We start from the raw sequence: 20,878 nt of genomic DNA on the forward strand, positions 1-20,878 counted from the left end.
ATATTTTGTGATTAATACAATCAAAGGCTTTAGTTAAACAAAAGAAGACAGCTAGTATTCTTAACTTTTTGCTTAATCTGTCCAATGCCTGTCGCACAAAAGAGAATGTAGCATTTATAATTGTTAAAACACTTTTGAAACCGGAATGTATGTTTGCCCAAATTATGTAAACTAAAAAGATCACTTAACCTTATATACACAGTCTTTTCAACAATTTTTGCGATTACCGATGGCAAAGAAAGGGCTCTAAAATTGTCCGAATTATACCTTTTCCTTTTTTTATAAGGTGGTTTCGTTAGTGAGTATTCTAATCGTTCAGGAAACTAACAATTACTAAAGGAAAAATAACAGATGTAACTAAATTCTGGGCTAACATCTGCAGCACAGTGCTTTAATCTCCTGCTAGATACCCAGCGATATTCATGAGAGTCTTAAGCAGTTTAATTACTGACTAAATTTCCCTCTTGTTTTAATTTTATTCTTGATGATAATTTCTTATATCATGAAATGACCGCCCCATGTTCGTAGTTCGTATGGCAATTGCTAATTTAGAATAATTGTTTGCGTGGTATGCATTTTTGTATTCATTGTACCCGTACCCCCAGATTAGTCGATCTTGTTTCTTATTAAGACTGTGATGGGAAGATTGTTTAGTATCTGTGATAAAAAAGTAATAATTCATGTCTCCCATTGATACCACTGTTGTTTTATAGGTTGCTAGTGAAGGCATGTGAAAGCAATGTCTAATAATAGAGTAGGTTACAGCAACGCAGGTGGACCTATTCTATGGATTGTAACGTTAACAGAGGTTGTCAAGAGATAATATGTCGTTTCTACTTCATATAACATACTTACTCGTAGGGGACACTTCCTTGGTACCGCCCTCTCCATTCTCTGGCTTTTCGCCTTCGAGATATCCCTTGTTTTTGAGTTGGATCATAAGATCCATGAAATCTTTCCTGCAAACGTTGTTCTCCTCCCTGTATGCAACTGTCTCCGCTACCATACGTCTAAAATAAGTGCTGACAGCAGCTGCTCCGTCTTTGAGTCTGCAAGGAAATGATAATCGTGAATTGATGACACACACTGGAGGAAAACAGAACATTTTTGGCATTATACAGTAAGATGTGCATAGTGATGAAAAAATGATGAAACCTCTGCACATAATTTAGTTCATGATTCTTCGTGTGTTGGCAACCACAATTTGCCGCTTAATCCTATCGCATTACTGCACAGAATATTTTAGCCAGCGCCCATAGTGAATTCAGTAATTGCAGGATGCCGCAGCAGTAATTTATAGGAACTTCTATTAAACTGTAAAGAAGAACAGTGCAAATTTCTCTTCAATAGACTGCTAGCAACTGTCTTAGATATAACTGGATATGACTCCACTTCATTCATCCAACTCTACAAAGTTTTTCGTAACACTTTTAATGTAACTACTCTGTATCGCAGATCCTCCTTCGCGCATGCGTGTGTGTGTTGCTTTAGCGTAGTTAGTTTAAGTTAGATTAAGTAGTGTGTAGGCCTAGGGACCAATGACCTCAGCAGTTTGGTCCCAAAGGAACTTACTACAAATTTAAAAATAGTTCGTTCTTTCAAATATGTGTTATCAACAAACAAATTGGTTTTTTTGTGATAATGTTTGTGCTTCAGTCACGGGAAAACACAGATAAACACAAGAAAGAAATGTTAAATATATTATAATTATAATTTAGTGTTTATCAATGACGAAGTGCAATCCTCTCGATTGGATGTCACTTCATCGAGTTGTGTGTCCTTAAGCCACGCCAGTTATCCAACCAGTGAATAGGGAGCTGCAATTTAACGTGAAATCTGATCCATGTGTCGTTTCTAGCGAATCTCCACATCACTGAAAGTAGAATGGTAGGGTAAAATGCGGACTAAAGAATACGTGGTGCGAATGGGATCCAGTCCTGCAGTCTTTGGGTTTCCAGGTATGCACTTTACCACTAGACCACAAGGAATGTGCAGGACGTCCCACAAGTGTTATGACAAACGTCGAGGGGTTGTATAGGGTGTCTCGAGGAACAAATCATGGATAGGAACCCGTGTCCAGAAACGTCATCCAACTATACTACAGAGCGTTGGAAGTCATAGGCACGAGCGCCTGCCACTAGGCTACCCATTCGGCAGAAATCGTGACGCTGTACGCTTACAGACCCTAGGTGGAACGTCTCGGAATGTTCTTTTTCTTATTCCATGATCGTGACTCGTTGCTTCGATCACCAGTGGAGAAGATAGAGCTCTGCTGCTTAGGCAGACCATGTTTCTAATGAATGTGATGCTCTGTTGCCTTGGTGAATAACGGTTTCGAACATGGGGTTCCCATCTGCAATTTATTTTTCTCCTGTGAACCGAAACACAACGGAGGTTTAAGACGCATCTCTGAGAAAGATGAACTGGAGAAGGGAATTCTTTCTCATCATACACTTTGGAGTGTTACACTCGGGCATCCCACTCAGTTTGGTGCCCCAAGCTGACGCTTCTAATAGAGATACTTACTATGGGAATCTCACAACTATGGCGCCTCTGGTGGCCCTCACATCTTGCCCCTTGCCCCCCACCCCTCCCACAACTGGCAGCTTGTGCTGCATCGGCCTTAAACCTGCACTGAACATAGCGTAGCAGAGCAACACCACCTGGACTGTCGCTAGTAAGCCCTGCACACGCTGAAAGCGATAAGGGTAGTAACTGCCGGCCGCTGTGGCCGAGCGGTTCTAGGCGCTTCAGTCCGGAACCGCGCTGCTGCCACGGTCGCAGGTTCGAATCCTGCCTCGAGCATAGATGTGTGTGATGTCCTTAGGTTAGTTAGGTTTAAGTAGTTTAAGTCTAGGGAACTGATGGCCTCAGGAGTTATGTTCCATAGTCCTTAGAGCCATATGAACTTTTTTTTTCGTCCTTCATGATTTCCTGCTTTCTGAAACGAGCCTCTCTCAGACAAACGGCGAAAAACTGTCACAAACATTGAATGGTGTGGCTGTTGTCGGCGGGGATAGGTCTCCTGATACAACCTTGCTGCCCGGCGCCCTTGCCCATTTGTCTCTCCGTAAGTTAATACCATGTCGGCAAGCTGTCGATTGGAATACGGAACCACTGTATACCACGCTGTATCACATTCACTACGAGGTGAGTCAGCAAGAGAAGTGAATCGGGCAAAACATTACTGATTACTATGGCAGGAGAGGGCGCTTGGGCGTGACGTACGGGGGACAGTAACACCCTCAGAGAGGGTACCTGTGGCTGCATGGTACAGCGCGTATTAGACCGCAGTATCTGTAACACTGTATGATTGAATAAATCGTCTCTAGCATGGAATTCTTGCAATTCCGGACATACGTTCATTAGACCTTTTTTATTCCGAGTCCTCTCCCTGATCAATCCCAAGAGTTTGTACACGTCTGGAAAAAGTCACCCTATAGATATAAAGTAGGGTAGTCACGTAACTTATGTGACCGCAAGCAGTCTGATTGGACATATTAAACACTGACACTGTGAACCAGACAAATGTTGCAGATATAACGCACATAAGAAATCACAGTTAGTTCTTGCTGTTGTGACTTGGCAAGACAGCCAAGCCACTATGAGGTGAAGCCGAAAGGCACGCGTTTAAGCTCACGCAGGCTGGCGTGAGGTCTGGAACAGTTAAAGGAGTTGAGACTAGTAAAATAAGTACGTAGCTTCTGGAATACTTAACTTTAATCCATAATTGGTGAACATCGGTCTGACGGTACATGCATCACAAGATTAATAGCAAATGATAATGGCGCCTTGCTAGGTCGTAGCAAATGACGTAGCTGAAGGCTATGCTAACTATCGTCTCGGCAATTGAGAGCGTAATTTGTCAGTGAACCATCGCTAGCAAAGTCGGCTGTACAACTGGGGCGAGTGCTAGGAAGTGTCTCTAGACCTGCCGTGTGGCGGCGCTCGGTGTGCAATCACTGATAGTGGCGACACGCGGGTCCGACGTATACTAACGGACCGCGGCCAATTTAAAGGCTACCACCTAGCAAGTGTGGTGTCTGGCGGTGACACTACACTTACCATCTAGCTTTCTCACTACTTGAGCTGTCCGCCCCCGGTAGCTGAGTGGTTAGCTGGCACGGTAGCTCAGCGTGTTCGGTCAGAGAGCCGGTTGGCCTTTGTAATAAAAAAACTGAGTGGAAGGATCAACCACCGAACTTGAATAGGATGTCTTGCGACGTCTGCAACGACCAAACACAACGATAAAAAAAAAGTGGTCAGCGCGACAGAATGTCAATCCTAAGGGCCCGAGTTCGATTCCCGGCTGGGTCGGAGATTTTATCCGCTCAGGGACTGGGTGTTGTGTTGTCCTAATTATCATCATTTCATCCCCATCGACGCGCAAGTCGCCGAAGTGGCGTCAAATCGAAAGACTTGCACCAGGCAAACGGTCTACCCGACGGGAGGCCCTCGTCACACGACATTATTATTACTACTTGAGCTGTGTTAGATTACATCATAATAGCGGGCTTTGTTAGATCAAGTGATTGCGAAAGTTGACGTTTCACATCCCGTGGAATATAGGGGTAACAGAGGCAAGCAGAAATCTTTCGCATGTAGTGACAATATTTTCCAACCAATTGAAGTGCTCATCTGCGGCTATGTCAGATCTCTTCACTGTTTTCTGCTACGGTACTGTGATACCGACGAGAAATATTTAATTTCTTATGAGATACAAAAATTACGTGGGAGTTTTTGGTGTTAACTCATGTCCTAGATTTAGCGTCCATCTGAACACAGAAGACGGACTGCTATTGATCTGGACGTTGGCAGTGCTGATATCTTCAGTTCTAGCCCTTTGGCGAAGCTGGGAGTTGACAGCATAGACACGATAATTCCTGGAGTTCAAAACCGACGAGATACAGTTGATGATAAAAGAGAGCAATAGAGTGTCAAGGACTGAGGCCTATGAGGTTGCTTTCAAATCACAAGCATGTACTATCTGAAAATTTCAGCTGTCGGTGAATTCGGAGTTTTATGTCACAGTAGGGGGTATCTAATACTTTGCTAAAGTCCAGCAGTGTCAATTGTGGCCTCAGTGTTGTGTTTGGCGTATTTCAGGTAATCAGTCACGTTAATTAGTGGTGCTTGTGTGCTATGGTGTTTACAAAGGCCAGACCTAAATTTGTCACACGAGTGTAATTTAATAGTAGTATTCAAAAAGTGAAAAATGGCTGAGCTGTAATGGCTAGACGAGAAATAAAAGGCTGTAAAGGCGTGGATAAGTAGGGGAAAGACAGATACTGCTGAAAGGAAAATTAAAGACCTTTAGAGAAAAGAGAAACAGCTACATAAACAGCAAGAGCTCTGGTGGAAAACTAGAACTAAGTTACGAAGAGAAAGCTGAAAGGTGGAAGAAATACACTCCTGGAAATGGAAAAAAGAACACATTGACACAGGTGTGTCAGACCCACCATACTTGCTCCGGACACTGCGAGAGGGCTGTACAAGCAATGATCACACGCACGGCACAGCGGGCACACCAGGAACCGCGGTGTTGGCCGTCGAATGGCGCTAGCTGCGCAGCATTTGTGCACCGCCGCCGTCAGTGTCAGCCAGTTTGCCGTGGCATACGGAGCTCCATTGCAGTCTTTAACACTGGTAGCATGCCGCGACAGCGTGGACGTGAACCGTATGTGCAGTTGACGGACTTTGAGCGAGGGCGTATAGTGGGCATGCGGGAGGCCGGGTGGACGTACCGCCGAATTGCTCAACACGTGGGGCGTGAGGTCTCCACAGTACATCGATGTTGTCGCCAGTGGTCGGCGGAAGGTGCACGTGCCCGTCGACCTGGGACCGGACCGCAGCGACGCACGGATGCACGCCAAGACCGTAGGATCCTACGCAGTGCCGTACGGGACCGCACCGCCACTTCCCAGCAAATTAGGGACACTGTTGCTCCTGGGGTATCGGCGAGGACCATTCACAACCGTCTCCATGAAGCTGGGCTACGGTCCCGCACACCGTTAGGCCGTCTTCCGCTCACGCCCCAACATCGTGCAGCCCGCCTCCAGTGATGTCGCGACAGGCGTGAATGGAGGGACGAATGGAGACGTGTCGTCTTCAGCGATGAGAGTCGCTTCTGCCTTGGTGCCAATGATGGTCGTATGCGTGTTTGGCGCCGTGCAGGTGAGCGCCACAATCAGGACTGCATACGACCGAGGCACACAGGGCCAACACCCGGCATCATGGTGTGGGGAGCGATCTCCTACACTGGCCGTACACCACTGGTGATCGTCGAGGGGACACTGAATAGTGCACGGTACATCCAAACCGTCATCGAACCCATCGTTCTACCATTCCTAGACCGGCAAGGGAACTTGCTGTTCCAACAGGACAATGCACGTCCGCATGTATCCCGTGCCACCCAACGTGCTCTAGAAGGTGTAAGTCAACTACCCTGGCCAGCAAGATCTCCGGATCTGTCCCCCATTGAGCATGTTTGGGACTGGATGAAGCGTCGTCTCACGGGGTCTGCACGTCCAGCACGAACGCTGGTCCAACTGAGGCGCCAGGTGGAAATGGCATGGCAAGCCGTTCCACAGGACTACATCCAACATCTCTACGATCGTCTCCATGGGAGAATAGCAGCCTGCATTGCTGCGAAAGGTGGATATACACTGTACTAGTGCCGACATTGTGCATGCTCTGTTGCCTGTGTCTATGTGCCTGTGGTTCTGTCAGTGTGATCATGTGATGTATCTGACCCCAGGAATGTGTCAATAAAGTTTCCCCTTCCTGGGACAATGAATTCACGGTGTTCTTATTTCAATTTCCAGGAGTGTATATAGAGGGCCTTTACAAAGGAAATGAATTTGAAGGGAATATTATAGAAAGGGAAGAGGAATTAGAGAGAGATGTGGTGGGAGACATGATGTTGCGTCAAGGACTGACAGAGCACTGAAAGATTTAAATTGAAACAAGGCCCCTGGAGCAGATGAAACTTCACAGAACAACTGAGATCCTTGGGAAAGACAGCCATGACAAAGCTGTTCCATCTGGTACCAAAAATGTATAAGACAGACGAAACATCCTTAAACACCACGAAGAACGTAGTAATTCCAGCAGCAGAGAAAGCAAGTGCCGACAGGTGTGAATGTTACTGGACTATCTATTTAGTAAGCTCTGATCGCAAAATATTGACACGAATTATTTACAAAAGATGGGAAGACCGGTAGAAGCTGAGCTCGGAGAAGATCAGTTTTGGTTCCGGGGAAGTGTAAGAACACACAATGCATAAAGAGCCTACACCCTATCTTAAGAGATAGGTGAAGGAGGTAAACACCTACGTTTATACAGGGTGTTTAGGTAAAAGCGTGCAAAAATTTAACAGGACATAGAGGATGCTCCACTGGACAATTTGAGGTAGGGAACCTGGGGTCAGAGAAGCCAGCTCCGTACTTTTTTATTTACATTTGTTAGTGTTAACTGAAAATACCATCACTGACAATATGGACGTTCCATTTGTACTGTATTTTACAAAATGTACTGAAAATGACGGCCATTAACCTCAATGCAAGCATAACATCGGCGAACAAGATTCTGACGCATCCTGACAAATATCCCTGGTGTGTTTCGAATGGTTCAAATGGCTCTGAGCACTATGGGACTTAGCATCTGAGGTCATCAGTCCCCTAGACTCAGAACTACTTAAACCTAACTAACCTAAGGACATCACACACATCCATGCCCGAGGCAGGATTCGAACCTGCGGCCGCAGCAGCAGCGCGGCTCCGGACTGAAGCGCCTAGAACCGCTCGGTCACAGCGGCCGGCCCCTTGTGTGTTTCGAATCACATCACAGGCAGCTATAATTCTGGCAAATATTTCCATTTCCATATCCACTGGCGTCTCATAGACAACTGACATGAGATATCCCCGTAGGAAATAATCAAGGGGATTCAGGTCACGTGACCTCACAGGCCATGGAATAGGAGCTCCCATTCCAATCCAGTAAATTAAACACAACCTGCATCATGACCTACTAGTAATCAAGCCCGTCTTCCTTGTTTCCTTGCAGGAAATAAAGAACGTACATGTAATTACCAGCACAGTACGTGTAAACTGGTATGCATGTTAGTTGTAAATAAGCTGGGAAACAGTAATGCTAAAGAAAGCGGCAGACAAGATTACTTCCCTATATCCTTAAGATGGCTTCTCCGACCCCACATTCCCTATCTCAAATTGTTCAGTGGACCATTCTCTACGTCCTGTTACATTTTTGCACGCGCTTACGGGAACGCCCTGTAGAAGTAGGTATTAAGTGGGCTAAAAATGGCTCTGAGCACTATGGGACTTAACATCTGAGATCATCAGTCCCCTAGAACTTAGAACTACTTAAACCTAACTAACCTAAGGACATCACACACATCCATGCCCGAGGCAGGATTCGAACCTTCGACCGTAACGGTCGCGCGGTTCCAGACTGAAGCGTCTAGCTCCGCTCGGCCACCAGCGGCCGGCATTAAGTGGGGATTATGAACCACAATGACCTTGAAAACTGCAAATGCTCGAGCAAATTTCCTACATGCAGGGGCAATCATATCTGTGATGCCATCACCCTTATTGGTGATATACCGTGCTCCCTTTCCCTTCCTCTTACCTCCCCTTTCTTCCCCCCTATCTCCAAGCAGTCACCACTTCTTGCAGAAATATATTGTGGAGTCTGTTCTTCGACTGCTATCTAAGATCAGTGTCCTTTTACGTTCAGTAAAGGATGATCTTGGATTGCATAAGGCGGTTGTTTGCCGTATTCCTCGCAGTTGTGGTATTTCATACAGTGGTCAGATTATCAGGATGGAGTACTGAGCATAAGCGTCACACATGTTTACAAAAGTGGATAAAATCTGTTACAGGAAAACATTGTCTTGGCACCAGTCATCCTATGAAATGTAACAACGTGGAGATTCTGGCATGCGTTCCAGCTATTAGGATATTAAAGCAACAGTTGAGATAAAAGTAACTTGATAAATAGCCACGGAGGGTTCTGGTTTAAATTCTACATGGGATCCTGCTCTCTCCTTTGTGAAGAAACAGAGGGACAGATTTAATGCTCCTTTCCCCTTGGTTATTAATTTTCACTCTGGATAACTTCTGATACTGGTTATCTTTGGTTGTGTGATGGTGCTAGTGTATCTGTGTGCGTGTTATGTTTCAGGAATTGGTCTGTAAACCGAGATTATAAATCCCCTTGCACAGTGCTTACTTTGGAGCAGTTTCGCCTTGAGCGTGACAGGATGTGCACTTGAAATATCAGCAGTAGTCGACGACGTCACGCGGGTGAATGCCCATAACTTTTTTGAACAACATTTCTTGTTTAAAAAAATGCGCTGTGGTAATTACTAAACGATGGGATGGCAACAGGTGCTCGGTGGTTGTCAGATACCTTTGCGGCTCTGATGTGGGCGACTGGTGTGCGCGTGATTGCTGCGGCTCTGGCAGCAGTCCAGAGCCACCAGACCGCGGGAGTCCATAGGTGGGCGCCGTAATGAGTGATGTGGTGTGGCGTTCTCGGAGGAACTGACTGTACATTGTGCTGGCAAAAGTCACGGGATGCTTCCTAATATCGTGTCGGAGCTCCTTTTGACCGGTGTAATGCAGCAGCTCAACATGGCATGGAGTCAAAAAGTCCCTAGAAGTCCCCTGCAGAAATATTGAGACGTACTGCCTCTACAGCTGTCCATAATTGCGAAAGTCTTGCTGGTACGGAATTTTTTGCACGAACTGACCTCTCGATTATGTCCCAAATGTGTTCGATGGGACTTATGTCAGGCGATCTAGGTGGCAAATCATTCGCACGAATCGTCCGGAATGTTCTTCAAACCAATCGCGAACGATTTTGACCCGGGCCACAATTGTTAGCAATTGGTTTGAAGAACATTCTGGACGATTCGTGCGAATGATTTGCTGCCTACATCGCCTGACATAAATCCCATCCAATATACAGGGTGGTTCATTGATAGTGACCGGGCCAAATATCTCACGAAATAAGCGTCAAACGAAAAAACTACAAAGAACAGAACTCATCTAGCTTGAAGGGGGAAACCAGATGGCGCTATGGTTGACCCGCTAGATGGCGCTGTCATAGGTCAAACGGATATCAACTGCGTTTTTCTAAATAGGAAGCCCCATTTTTTATTACATATTTGCGTAGTACGCGAAGAAATATGAATGTTTTAGTTGGACCACTTTTTTCCCTTTGTGATAGATGGCGGTGTAATAGTCACTAACGTATAAGTACGTGGTGTCACGTAACATTCCGCCAGTGCGGACGGTATTTGCTTCGTGATACATTACCCGTGTTAAAATGGACCGTTTACCAATTGCGGCGCAGTGGTTAGCACACTGGACTCGCATTCGGGAGGACGACGGTTCAATCCCGTCTCCGGCCATCCTGGTTTAGGTTTTCCGCGATTTCCCTAAATCGTTTCAGGCGAATGCCGAGATGGTTCCTTTAAAAGGGCACGGCCGATTTCCTTCCCAATCCTTCCCTAACCCGAGCTTGCGCTCCGTCTCTAATGACCTCGTTGTCGACGGGACGTTAAACACTAACCACCACCATCACCACCACCACCACCACCAATTGCGGAAAAGGTCGATATCGTGTTTGCTATGTATGCTGCTCGGTATCCTGGACGACATCATCCAAGTGTCCGGACTGTTCGCCGGATAGTTACGTTATTTAAGGAAACAGGAAATGTTCAGCCACATGTGAAACGTCAACCACGACTTGAAACAAATGATGATGCCCAAGTAGGTGTCTTAGCTGCTGTCTCGGCTAATCCGCACATCAGTAGCAGACAAACTGCGTGAGAATCGGGAATCTCAAAAACGTCGGTGTTGAAAATGCTAAATCAACATCGATTGCACCCGTGCCATATTTCTATGCACCAGGAATTGGGTGGCGACGACTTTGAACGTCGTGTACAGTTCTGCTACTGGGCACAAGAGAAATTACGGGACGATGACAGACTTTTTGCACGCGTTCTATTTAGTGACGAAGCGTCATTCACCAACATCGGCAACGTAAACCGGCGTAATATGCACTATTGGGCAACGGAAAATCCACTATGGCTGCGACAAGTGGAACATCAGCGAACTTGGTGGGTTAATGTATGTTGCGGCATTATGGGAGGAAGGATAATTGGCCCCCATTTTACCGATGGCATTGTAAATGCTGCAATGTATGCTGATTTCCTACGTAATGTTCTACCGATGTTACTACAAGATGTTTCAGTGCGTGACAGAATGGCGATGTACTTCCAACATGATGGATGTCCGGCACATAGCTCGCGTCCGGTTGAAGCGGTATTGAATAGTATATTTCATGACAGGTGTATTGGTCGTCGAAGCACCATACCATGGCCAGAACGTTCACCGGATCTGACGTCCCCGGATTTGTTTCTGTGGGGAAAGTTGAAGGATATTTGCTATCGCGATGCACCGACAACGCCTGACAACATGCGTCAGCGCATTGTCAATGCATGTGCGAATATTACGGAAGGCGAACTACTCGCTGTTGAGAGGAATGTCGTTACACGTATTGCCAAATGCATTGAGGTTGACGGACATCATTTTGAGCATTTATTGCATTAATGTGGTATTTACAGGTAATCACGCTGTAACAGCATTCGTTCACAAAGGTGCATGTATCACATTGGAACAACCGAAATAAAATGTTCAAACGTACCTACGTTCTGTATTTTAATTTTAAAAAACTTACCTGTTACCAACTGGTCGTCTAAAATTGTGTGCTTTGTGTTTGTGACTATAACAGCGCCATCTATCACAAAGGGAAAAAAGTGGTCCAATAAAACATTCATATTTGTTTACGTTCTACACGAATATGTAGGGGGTTCCTAATTTTAAAAAAACGTAGTTGATATCCGTGTGACCTATGGCAGCGCCATCTAGCTTGCCAACCATAGGGCCATCTGGTTTCCCCATTCAAGCTAGACAAGTTTCGTTCTTTGTAGTTTTTTCGTTTGACGCTTATTTCGTGAGATATTTGGCCCGGTCACGATCAATGGACCACCCTGTGTACGGAACATAATCGAGAGGCCAGTTCGTGCACAAAATCCTGCACCAGCAACACTTTCGCTATAATGGGCCAGCATGGCTCAGTATTTCCAGGGACATGTTGAGTCCATGTCATGTCGAGTTGTTGTTCTACAGCGGCCAAAACGAGGTCCGGCATGATATTAAGAGGTATCCCATTACTATTGTCACCTCCACGTAGTGGATGTTCAGAAAGTAACTATGCAGTGCCATGTTGTGGTGTCCTAACAAGGGAACCTCCCCATCGCACCCCCCTCAGATTTAGTTATAAGTTGGCACAGTGGATAGGCCTTGAAAAACTGAACACCCATCAATCGAGAAAACTGGAAGAAGTTGTGTGGAACTATGAAAAAAATAAACAAAATATACGAACTGAGTAGTTCATGTGCAAGATAGGCAACATCAAGGACATTATGAACTGAGGAGCACCGTGGTCGCGTGGTTAACGCGACTACTGCGGAACGAGAGGTCCTGGGTTCAAATTTCCCCTCGCGTGTAAATTTTACTTTGTTTATTTTCACAAAGTGATGATCTGTCGTTCGTTCATCGACGTCTCTGTTCACTGTAATAAGTTAAGTGTCTGTGTTTTACGACCGCACCGCAAAATCGTGCGATTAGTAGACGAAAGGACGTGCCTCCTCAATGGGAACCGAAAACATTTGATCGCAAGGTCATAGGTCAACCGATTCCTCTACAGGAAAACGCGTCCGATATATTCTACACGACACTGGTGACGGCATGTGCGTCACATGACAGGAATATGTTGTCGGCCCACCTAACTTCTACACTTAGCGAATGGGTAAAAAGATTCTTCTACCTTGCCCGATTTGGGTTTTGTTGTGGATGTGATAATCACTCACAAAAAAGTGATGAAAACATAAGAGTTTGTCACATAAACTGAAAATAAAAAATTAAACTTTTCACTCGAGGGAAGGCTTGAACCTAGGACCTCTCTTTCCGTAGCTGCTGTCGCTAACCACAGGACCACAGCGCTCCTTGACTCCCATTGTCCTTGATGTTGCCTATCTTCAAATGGACTACTCAGTTTGTATATTTTACAAATTTTTTTCATAGTTCCACACAACTTCTTCCTGTTTTCTCGATTGATCTGTGTTCAGTTTTTCAAGGCCTATCCACTGTGCCAACTTATAACTAAATCTGAGGGGGGTGCGATGGGGAGGTTCCCTTGTAAGTAGTGACTGAGATGATTGTCAATTATTAATAAAACATTTTCCATTGTTTAACATATTTGAACTATATTCGGCCTGGTATTTGTATTTGTTCACAGGTCTTGTTTGATTGAAGACCAACGTCTTGTTCAAAATGGTTCGAATGGCTCTGAGCACTATGGGACTTAACTGCTGAGGTCATCAGTCCCCCAGAACTTAGAACTACTTAAACCTAACTAACCTAAGGACATCACACACATCCAATCCCGAGGCAGGATTCGAACCTGCGACCGTAGCGGTTGCGCGGTTCCAGACTGTAGCGCCTAGAACCGCTCGGCCACTCGGGCCGGCCCCAACGCCTTGTGTGATAGCATTGTGATCCAGGTCATCATGCTGACGATTGAACAAAGATTGTTTCTTGTGGAGCATGTGTTCCGCAGTGGACACAAGTTTACCTCAGCAGTAGAAGCTGCATTTGCAGCATAGTTCCCAGGAGTGAAGACGCCTAACCGCAATGCTGTACGGAAGCTAATCCCCAAGTTTAGAAAGACCGAATGCGTGCATAATGTTCCAAATTTAGGCAGGCCATCCACATCCAGATCTGAACAGAAGGTGGCGCAGGTGCAATGTTAGACGACTAGCTCAGCAGGCCCACGTGTCCGTGAGTTCCGCTCACAAAGTTCTTCAGAAGTCGCTCTCCATGTATCCCTGCAAAATGTCGGTCGTGCATGAACTGAGAGACAGCAATCATCTGGCGCGTGTGAACTTTTGCATCTGGTTTCTGTCCTTTCTGCAGGACAATGGTGAGATGATCCTTGACACGATGTTTTTCACTGATGGGGCGTGGTTTTACCTCTCCGTTTGCATGAATAGCCAGGATAGTCGTGTGTTGGATGCAGCGAATAAGATACTAGTTAATCAGTAATGACCTGGTGATTGTGGGTCAGGCTGTGCCTCTTTTCCATTGAGTGAGTTACACACTCACCTAATATGATGATGGTGATGATGATGACGATGATGATGATGATGATGACGATGACGACGACGATGGCGATGACGATGATGGTGACGTGTTGATGTCGATAATCATGAGCGGAACCTTAGATATGTGCCAGCGACACTCACTTCAGAAGTTTTCCCAGCGTCGGGCTGACGACGGCGAGCATGAAGTTGATCCCGGCCTGGAGTGACGGCTGGAAGATCTTGCGCCCCCATTGGCGGAACTCGTTGTCCGGCTCTCGCTGGCAGTCGACCTCGATGCCGAAGGCGACGGACGCGATGACGTCAGTGGAGTACCTGGCCACCAGCTCGCGCATCTCGACCACTTGCCCGCGGTCTGCCGTGCTCTCCAGCACCTCCGCCATTTCGCGGCCGCAGTCCTGGAGCGTCTGTCAGTACAGCAGGTATTACATTCAGCACTTCTCGCAGTTAATCAGAAAGTTCGGCAAAAAAGAATCTCGAAATCGTGCTGGATGATGATGATGCTTGGTTTGTGGGGCGCTCAACCGCGCGGTCATCAGCGCCCGTACAATGTCCCAATCTTTGCGCTTTCCAATTTTAGCTACGTTCACGAATGATGATGATGAAATGATGGGGACAACACAAACACCCAGTCCCCGGGATCGTGCTGGAGCTGTAACACTGTACTGGTCGGTTTATGTGGTCGATAATTCGATTTGTAACTATGCAAAATGGAAAGCTGGAGGGAAACCTCTCTTAGTTACGGAGGTAGAAACGCACCGCAGAAAAAGCTGGAGGGTGTGAAAAGAGCACACCACCTGACAAGGGAAGGCCACGACGTTGGCATCACAGATTTACTTTGTATGCCTTTTATGGGCCATTAAAACAACATAATGTGCAAGCAGTAATGCGCACTACTCTAGCAATTCCGAGAAAATAGCAAGAGGAGTTTTACGCGTCTATTACGTAACTGATGTATCGACAACGCGACAATTTTGCTTTTTCAGTTTTCTCGAGTAAGGGTTAATTTGAGTAAATACCGAGCGAGATGGCGCAATGGTTAGCGCACTGGACTCTCATTCGGGAGGACAATGGTTCAAACCAGCGTCCGGCCATCCTGATCTAGGTTTTCTGTAATTTCCCCGTATCGCTTCAGGCAAACGCTGGGATGGTTCCTTGGAAAGGGCACTGCCGATTTTCTTCCCTATCCTGCCATAATCCGAGCTTGTACTCCTCCTCTAATGACCTCGTTTCGACGGGACGTTAAACACTAATTTCCTCCTCCTCCACATGACACGCAATTTATGAGGCTTAAGTGCACATTTATTAAGGCAGTAATTAGCATTTATGCTGGCACAGTAACTCAGCGTGTTCAGTGAGGGGATTAGCTGCCCTCTGTAATAATAATAATAATAAACTGAGTGCTTGGATCAACGATGAACTTGAACATGTGTCATGGTACGCCCGTCCCGAACAAATGCAATGAACGTTAACGAACAAAACGAGAAGAAAAAAGAAACTGCCAGCGTTCGCGCTTTGCAAGCGGAATGTGATCGAGGCGATGGTGCGAATTCTGCTTCTACTTTCTTTTTAATCTACACTACTGGCCATTAAAATTGCTACACCAAGAATATGATAAACGGGCATTCATTGGACAAATATACGAGGTGCATTCAAGTTCTAAGGCCTCCGATTTTTTTTCTCTGGACTGATAAGAGATAGAAACATGCGCATTGTTTTAAAATGAGGCCGCGTTCATTGTCAATACGTCCCAGAGATGGCAGCACCATACGGCAGATGGAATTTTACCGCCAGTGGTGGAGAATGATAACTGTTTTAAATACTTAAAATGGCGACGTTTTCCTTACTTGAACAGCGTCCAATCATTCGTTTTCTGAATTTGTGTGGTGTGAAACCAATTGAAATTCATTGACAGTTGTAGGAGACATGGTGATGGAATTATGGATGTGTCGAAAGTGCGTTCGTGGGTGCGACAGTTTAGTGAAGGCAGAACATCGTGTGACAACAAACCGAAACAACCTCGAGCTCGCACAAGCCGGTCTGACGACATGATCGAGAAAGTGGAGAGAATTGTTTTGGGGAATCGCCGGATGACTGTTCAACAGATCGCCTCCAGAGTTGGCATTTCTGTGGGTTCTGTGCACACAATCCTGCATGACGACCTGAAAATGCGAAAAGTGTCATCCAGGTGGGTGTCACGAATGCTGACAGACGACCACATGGCTGCCCGTGTGGCATGTTGCCAAGCAATGTTGACGCGCAACGACAGCATGAATGGGACTTTCTTTTCGTCGGTTGTGACAGTGGATGAGACGTGGATGCCATTTTTCAATCCAGAAACAAAGCGCCAGTCAGCTCAATGGAAGCACACAGATTCACCACCACCAAAAAAATTTCGGGTAACCGCCAGTGCTGAAAAAATGATGGTGTCCATGTTCTGGGACAGCGAGAGCGTAATCCTTACCCATTGCGTACCAAAGGGCACTACGATAACAGGTGCATCCTACGAAAATGTTTTGAAGAACAAATTCCTTACTGCACTGCAACAAAAACGTCTGGGAAGGGCTGCGCGTGTGCTGTTTCACCTAGACAACGCACTCGCACATCGAGCTAATGTTACGCAACAGTTTCTTCGTGATAACAACTTTGAAGTGATTCCTCATGCTCCCTACTCACCTGACCTGGCTCCTAGTGACTTTTGGCTTTTTCCAACAATGAAAGACACTCTCCGTGGCCACACATTCACCAGCCGTGCTGCTATAGCCTCAGCGATTTCCCAGTGGTCAAAACAGACTCCTAGAGAAGCCTTCGCCGCTGCCATGGAATCATGGCGTCAGTGTTGTGAAAAATGTGTACGTTTGCAGGGCGATTACGTCGAGAAGTAACGCCAGTTTCATCGATTTTGGGTGAGTAGTTAATTAGAAAAAAAAAAAAATCGGAGGCCTTAGAACTTGAATGCACCTCGTATTATACTACAACTGATATGTGATTACATTTTCACGCAATTTGGGTGCATAGATCCTGAGAAATCAGTACCCAGAACAACCACCTCTGGCCGTAATAACGGCCTTGATACGACTGGGCATTGAGTCAAACAGAGCATGATGGCGTGTACAGGTACAGCTGCCCATGCAGCTTAAACACGATACCACAGTTCATCAAGAGTAGTGACTGGCGTATTGTGACGAACCAGTTGCTCGGCCACCATTAACCAGACGTTTTCAATTGGTGAGATATCTGGAGAATATACTGGCCAGGGCAGCAGTCGAACATTTTCTGTATCCAGAAAGGCCCGTACAGGACCTGCAACATGCGGCCGTGCATTATCCTGCTGAAATGTAGGGTTTCGCAGGGATCGAATGAAGGGTAGAGCCTCGGATCGTAACACATCTGAAATGTAACGTCCACTGTTCAATGTGCCGTCATTGCGAACAAGACGTGACCGAGACGTGTAACCAATGGCACCCCATGCCATCACGCCGGGTGATACGCCAGTATGGGGATGACGAATACACGCTTCCAATGTGCGTTCACCGCGATGCCGCCAAACACGGATGCGACCATCCTGATGCTGTAAACAGAACCTGGATTCATTCGAAAAAATGACGTTTTGCCATTCGTGCACCAAGGTTCGTCGTTGAGTACACCATCGCAGTCGCTCCTGTCTGTGATGCAGCGCCAGGGTAACCGCAGCCATGGCCTCCGAGCTGATAGTCCATGCTGCTGCAAACGTCGTCGAACTGTTCGTGCAGATGGTTGTTGTCTTGCAAACGTCCCCATCTGCTGATTCAGGGATCGAGACGTGGCTGCACGATCCGTTACAGCCGTGCGGATAATATGCCTGTCATCTCGACTGCTAGTGATACGAGGCCGTTGGGATCCAGCACGGCGTTCCGTATTACCCTCCTGAACCTGCCGATTCCATATTCTGCTAACAGTCATTGGATCTCGACCAACGCGAGCAGCAATGTCGCGATACGATAAACCGCAATCGCGATAGGCTACAATCCGACGTTTATCAAAGTCGGAAACGTGATGGTACGCATTTCTCCTCCTTACACGAGGCATCACAACAACGTTTCACCAGGCAACGCCGGTCAATTGCTCTTTGTGTATGAGAAATGGGTTGGAAACTTTCCTCATATCAACACGTTGTAGGTGTCGCCACCGGCGCCAACCTTGTGTGAATGCTCTGAAAAGCTAATCATTTGCATATCACAGAATCTTCTTCCTGTTGGTTAAATTTCGCGTCTGTAGCACGTCATCTTCGTCGTGTAGCAATTTTAATGGCCAGTAGTGTATATCTTTTCTTCACTAGTCACATTATTTAATTTATATGACATTTGAGAGGTAATATAATGAAAAAAATCTCGTGCATTTTCATGAAGCTGTAGGGAATTTCATTTGACTATTTGCTATGTGTAATTAAATTTTCAAGGACATGGGACAGGTTTGGAAAGCCCAACTCATACCTCGATAAATAATGATGCGAATGACATTTTTCCTTATTCATACTAAGTAATATAGTAAGTCACAAGTGCCAGGCCACAAGAGTAATGTAAGAGGGTCGTTCAGCAGCAATGTCCCACATTAAAAAAAAAAAAAAAACCATTAACGTACATAGACAAAGGCCCTTGTTGGTGCTTCACATTCGATGCTTGTTCTGTGCGTCGGTGAAGTTTCGAACCGTTCTGGCAGATGGCAGAGCGTCAAAATGGCGTCTACATACAACTCACATTACAAGCAGCGTGCTGTTATTGAATTCTTGTGTGCAGAAAAAGAAACCGTGGTGAACATGCATAAACGTTTGTGTGCAGTGTATGGCGATGCTGTAGTTGATAGGAGTACAGATGTGTGATGGATAGAGAAAGTTACAGCCTCAGGAAATGCAGAAACTGAGCTCCATGATCAGCCACGCTCTGGACGTCCTGTCACAGACACTGCTCCAGACATGCTGAATCGTGCGGATGCTATTATTCGTGCCGATCGCTGCATCAAAACTCGACGTCCGCAGCTCGTGGTCTAGTGGCGTGTGTTGCTGCCTCTGGATCACGGGGTCCCGGGTTCGATTCCTGGCCGAATTGGGGATTTTCTCTGCCCGTGATCTGGGTGTCTGTATTGTCCTCATCATTTCATCATCATCATCATTTGTGACTGTGGCCAGATTGGATTGGGTAAAAAAATTAGACTGTGTAAAAATTGGGAATTTGTACGGATGCTGATGACCACAACCCCCCCCCCCCCCTACAAACCAAACATCATCATCATCAACAACAAAAAACTCGACAATTAGCTCTACAGCTGTCGGTCAGCATTGGAATTGCGTCTCCAATGATCGAGACTCTCGGACATTCAAAGAGGTCCTCACAATGGGTTCCATGAATGCTCACAGCGGACCACAAGATTCAAAGAAAGGCCAATGATCTGAATTCCGTCTCTTTGGGTCGCTTAAAGATTATTTACAGGGAACACACTTTGAAGATGACGAGATTGTCAGTCACCCAGTGAAAACATCGCTACGCCTACAGGACAAGAGTTTTTACCACGATGGGTATAGTACGTGCTGTAGGAACAAAATTCAAACCTTTATCAGTGGAGTAGAACAGGTGGTGCGGCATCTTGTACAGGACGACGCCGACGAAGTGAGACTTGTTACCAGTCGCTTTTTGGCCTCAGCTAAGCCTCCCAGATCTAATATCAGTAGAGAGGAGAGGGAGGGCTCCATTTACTTCGGAGAGATGAAAATCTTGCCATATTACCAGCTGACAAAGGAAATGCCACCGTGGTCCTTATTACTACCGAATATCATAGTAAAATGACATCACTGTTGGAGGACAGTACGTATAAATGTCTTAAACGGGACCCAACTTTGACGTACAGCAGAAAAACCATGAGTTACTGTGAATTCCGGGCTGCCAGACGATGTTAAAAAAAAAAAAAAAAAATAGAGTCCGAGCTCCTAGATCGCCCAAGTTGTACGGACTACCGAAGATCTACAAGGATAATGTTCTCATGAGACGTATTGTCAGTGCAATTGGTTCTCCTACTTACAAGCTGGCCAAATATCTGACAAAGTTGACGACTCCTATAGTCCGCTGGTGTGAACATCACATCAAAAACTCCCAGATGTTCATTGAGAAAATCAAACAGGTTAGAGTTGGTCCAAATGACATTTTAGTCAGCCTGGATGTGGTATCGCTGTTCACAAAAGTTTCTGTGGAGGACACTTTGAAAATGCTGGCGGATCTTTTTCCTCTTGAAACTACAAAGTTGTTCCGGCACGTGGTGACGACCACCAACTTCTTGTACGGTAATAAATTTTATGAAATGACGGATGATATGGCGATGGGCTCTCCGTTGTCTCCATCACTGGCTAACTTTTTTATGGGGAATTTTGAGGAACGTGCATTAAATTCGGCTCCCCTCCGTCCATCCTTATTTTATAGTTATGTTGGCGATGCATTTATGATCTGGCCACACAGCGCAGAAGCTCTCGAACAATTCATGGAACACATGAACAGCATACAGTCGAACGTCCAATCCACTGTCGAGATGGAAAAGGAAGGGAGACTGCCTTTCTTAGACGTTTTAGTACGACAGGCGGACGGGCGTCTTGGCCACTCTGTA

General features: G+C 46.0%; 1 protein-coding gene across 2 annotated transcripts in view; it reads right to left on the minus strand.

Annotated features, from left to right (window-relative positions):
* The window catches only part of LOC126484251 (cytochrome P450 6k1-like), a 167,798-nt gene that overhangs the window by 53,448 nt on the left and 93,472 nt on the right, over positions 1-20,878 (minus strand). For both annotated transcript variants that reach the window (XM_050107668.1, XM_050107669.1), the window contains exons 4-5: positions 14,396-14,658; positions 856-1,049 (exon numbers count right to left, since the gene is read on the minus strand). In XM_050107668.1, coding sequence (XP_049963625.1) covers positions 856-1,049; positions 14,396-14,658 — 457 coding nt within the window. The remainder of the gene's footprint in view (positions 1-855; positions 1,050-14,395; positions 14,659-20,878) is intronic.

This window comes from Schistocerca serialis, chromosome 6 (genome assembly GCF_023864345.2).
Source record: "Schistocerca serialis cubense isolate TAMUIC-IGC-003099 chromosome 6, iqSchSeri2.2, whole genome shotgun sequence".
NCBI lineage: Eukaryota > Metazoa > Arthropoda > Insecta > Orthoptera > Acrididae > Schistocerca > Schistocerca serialis.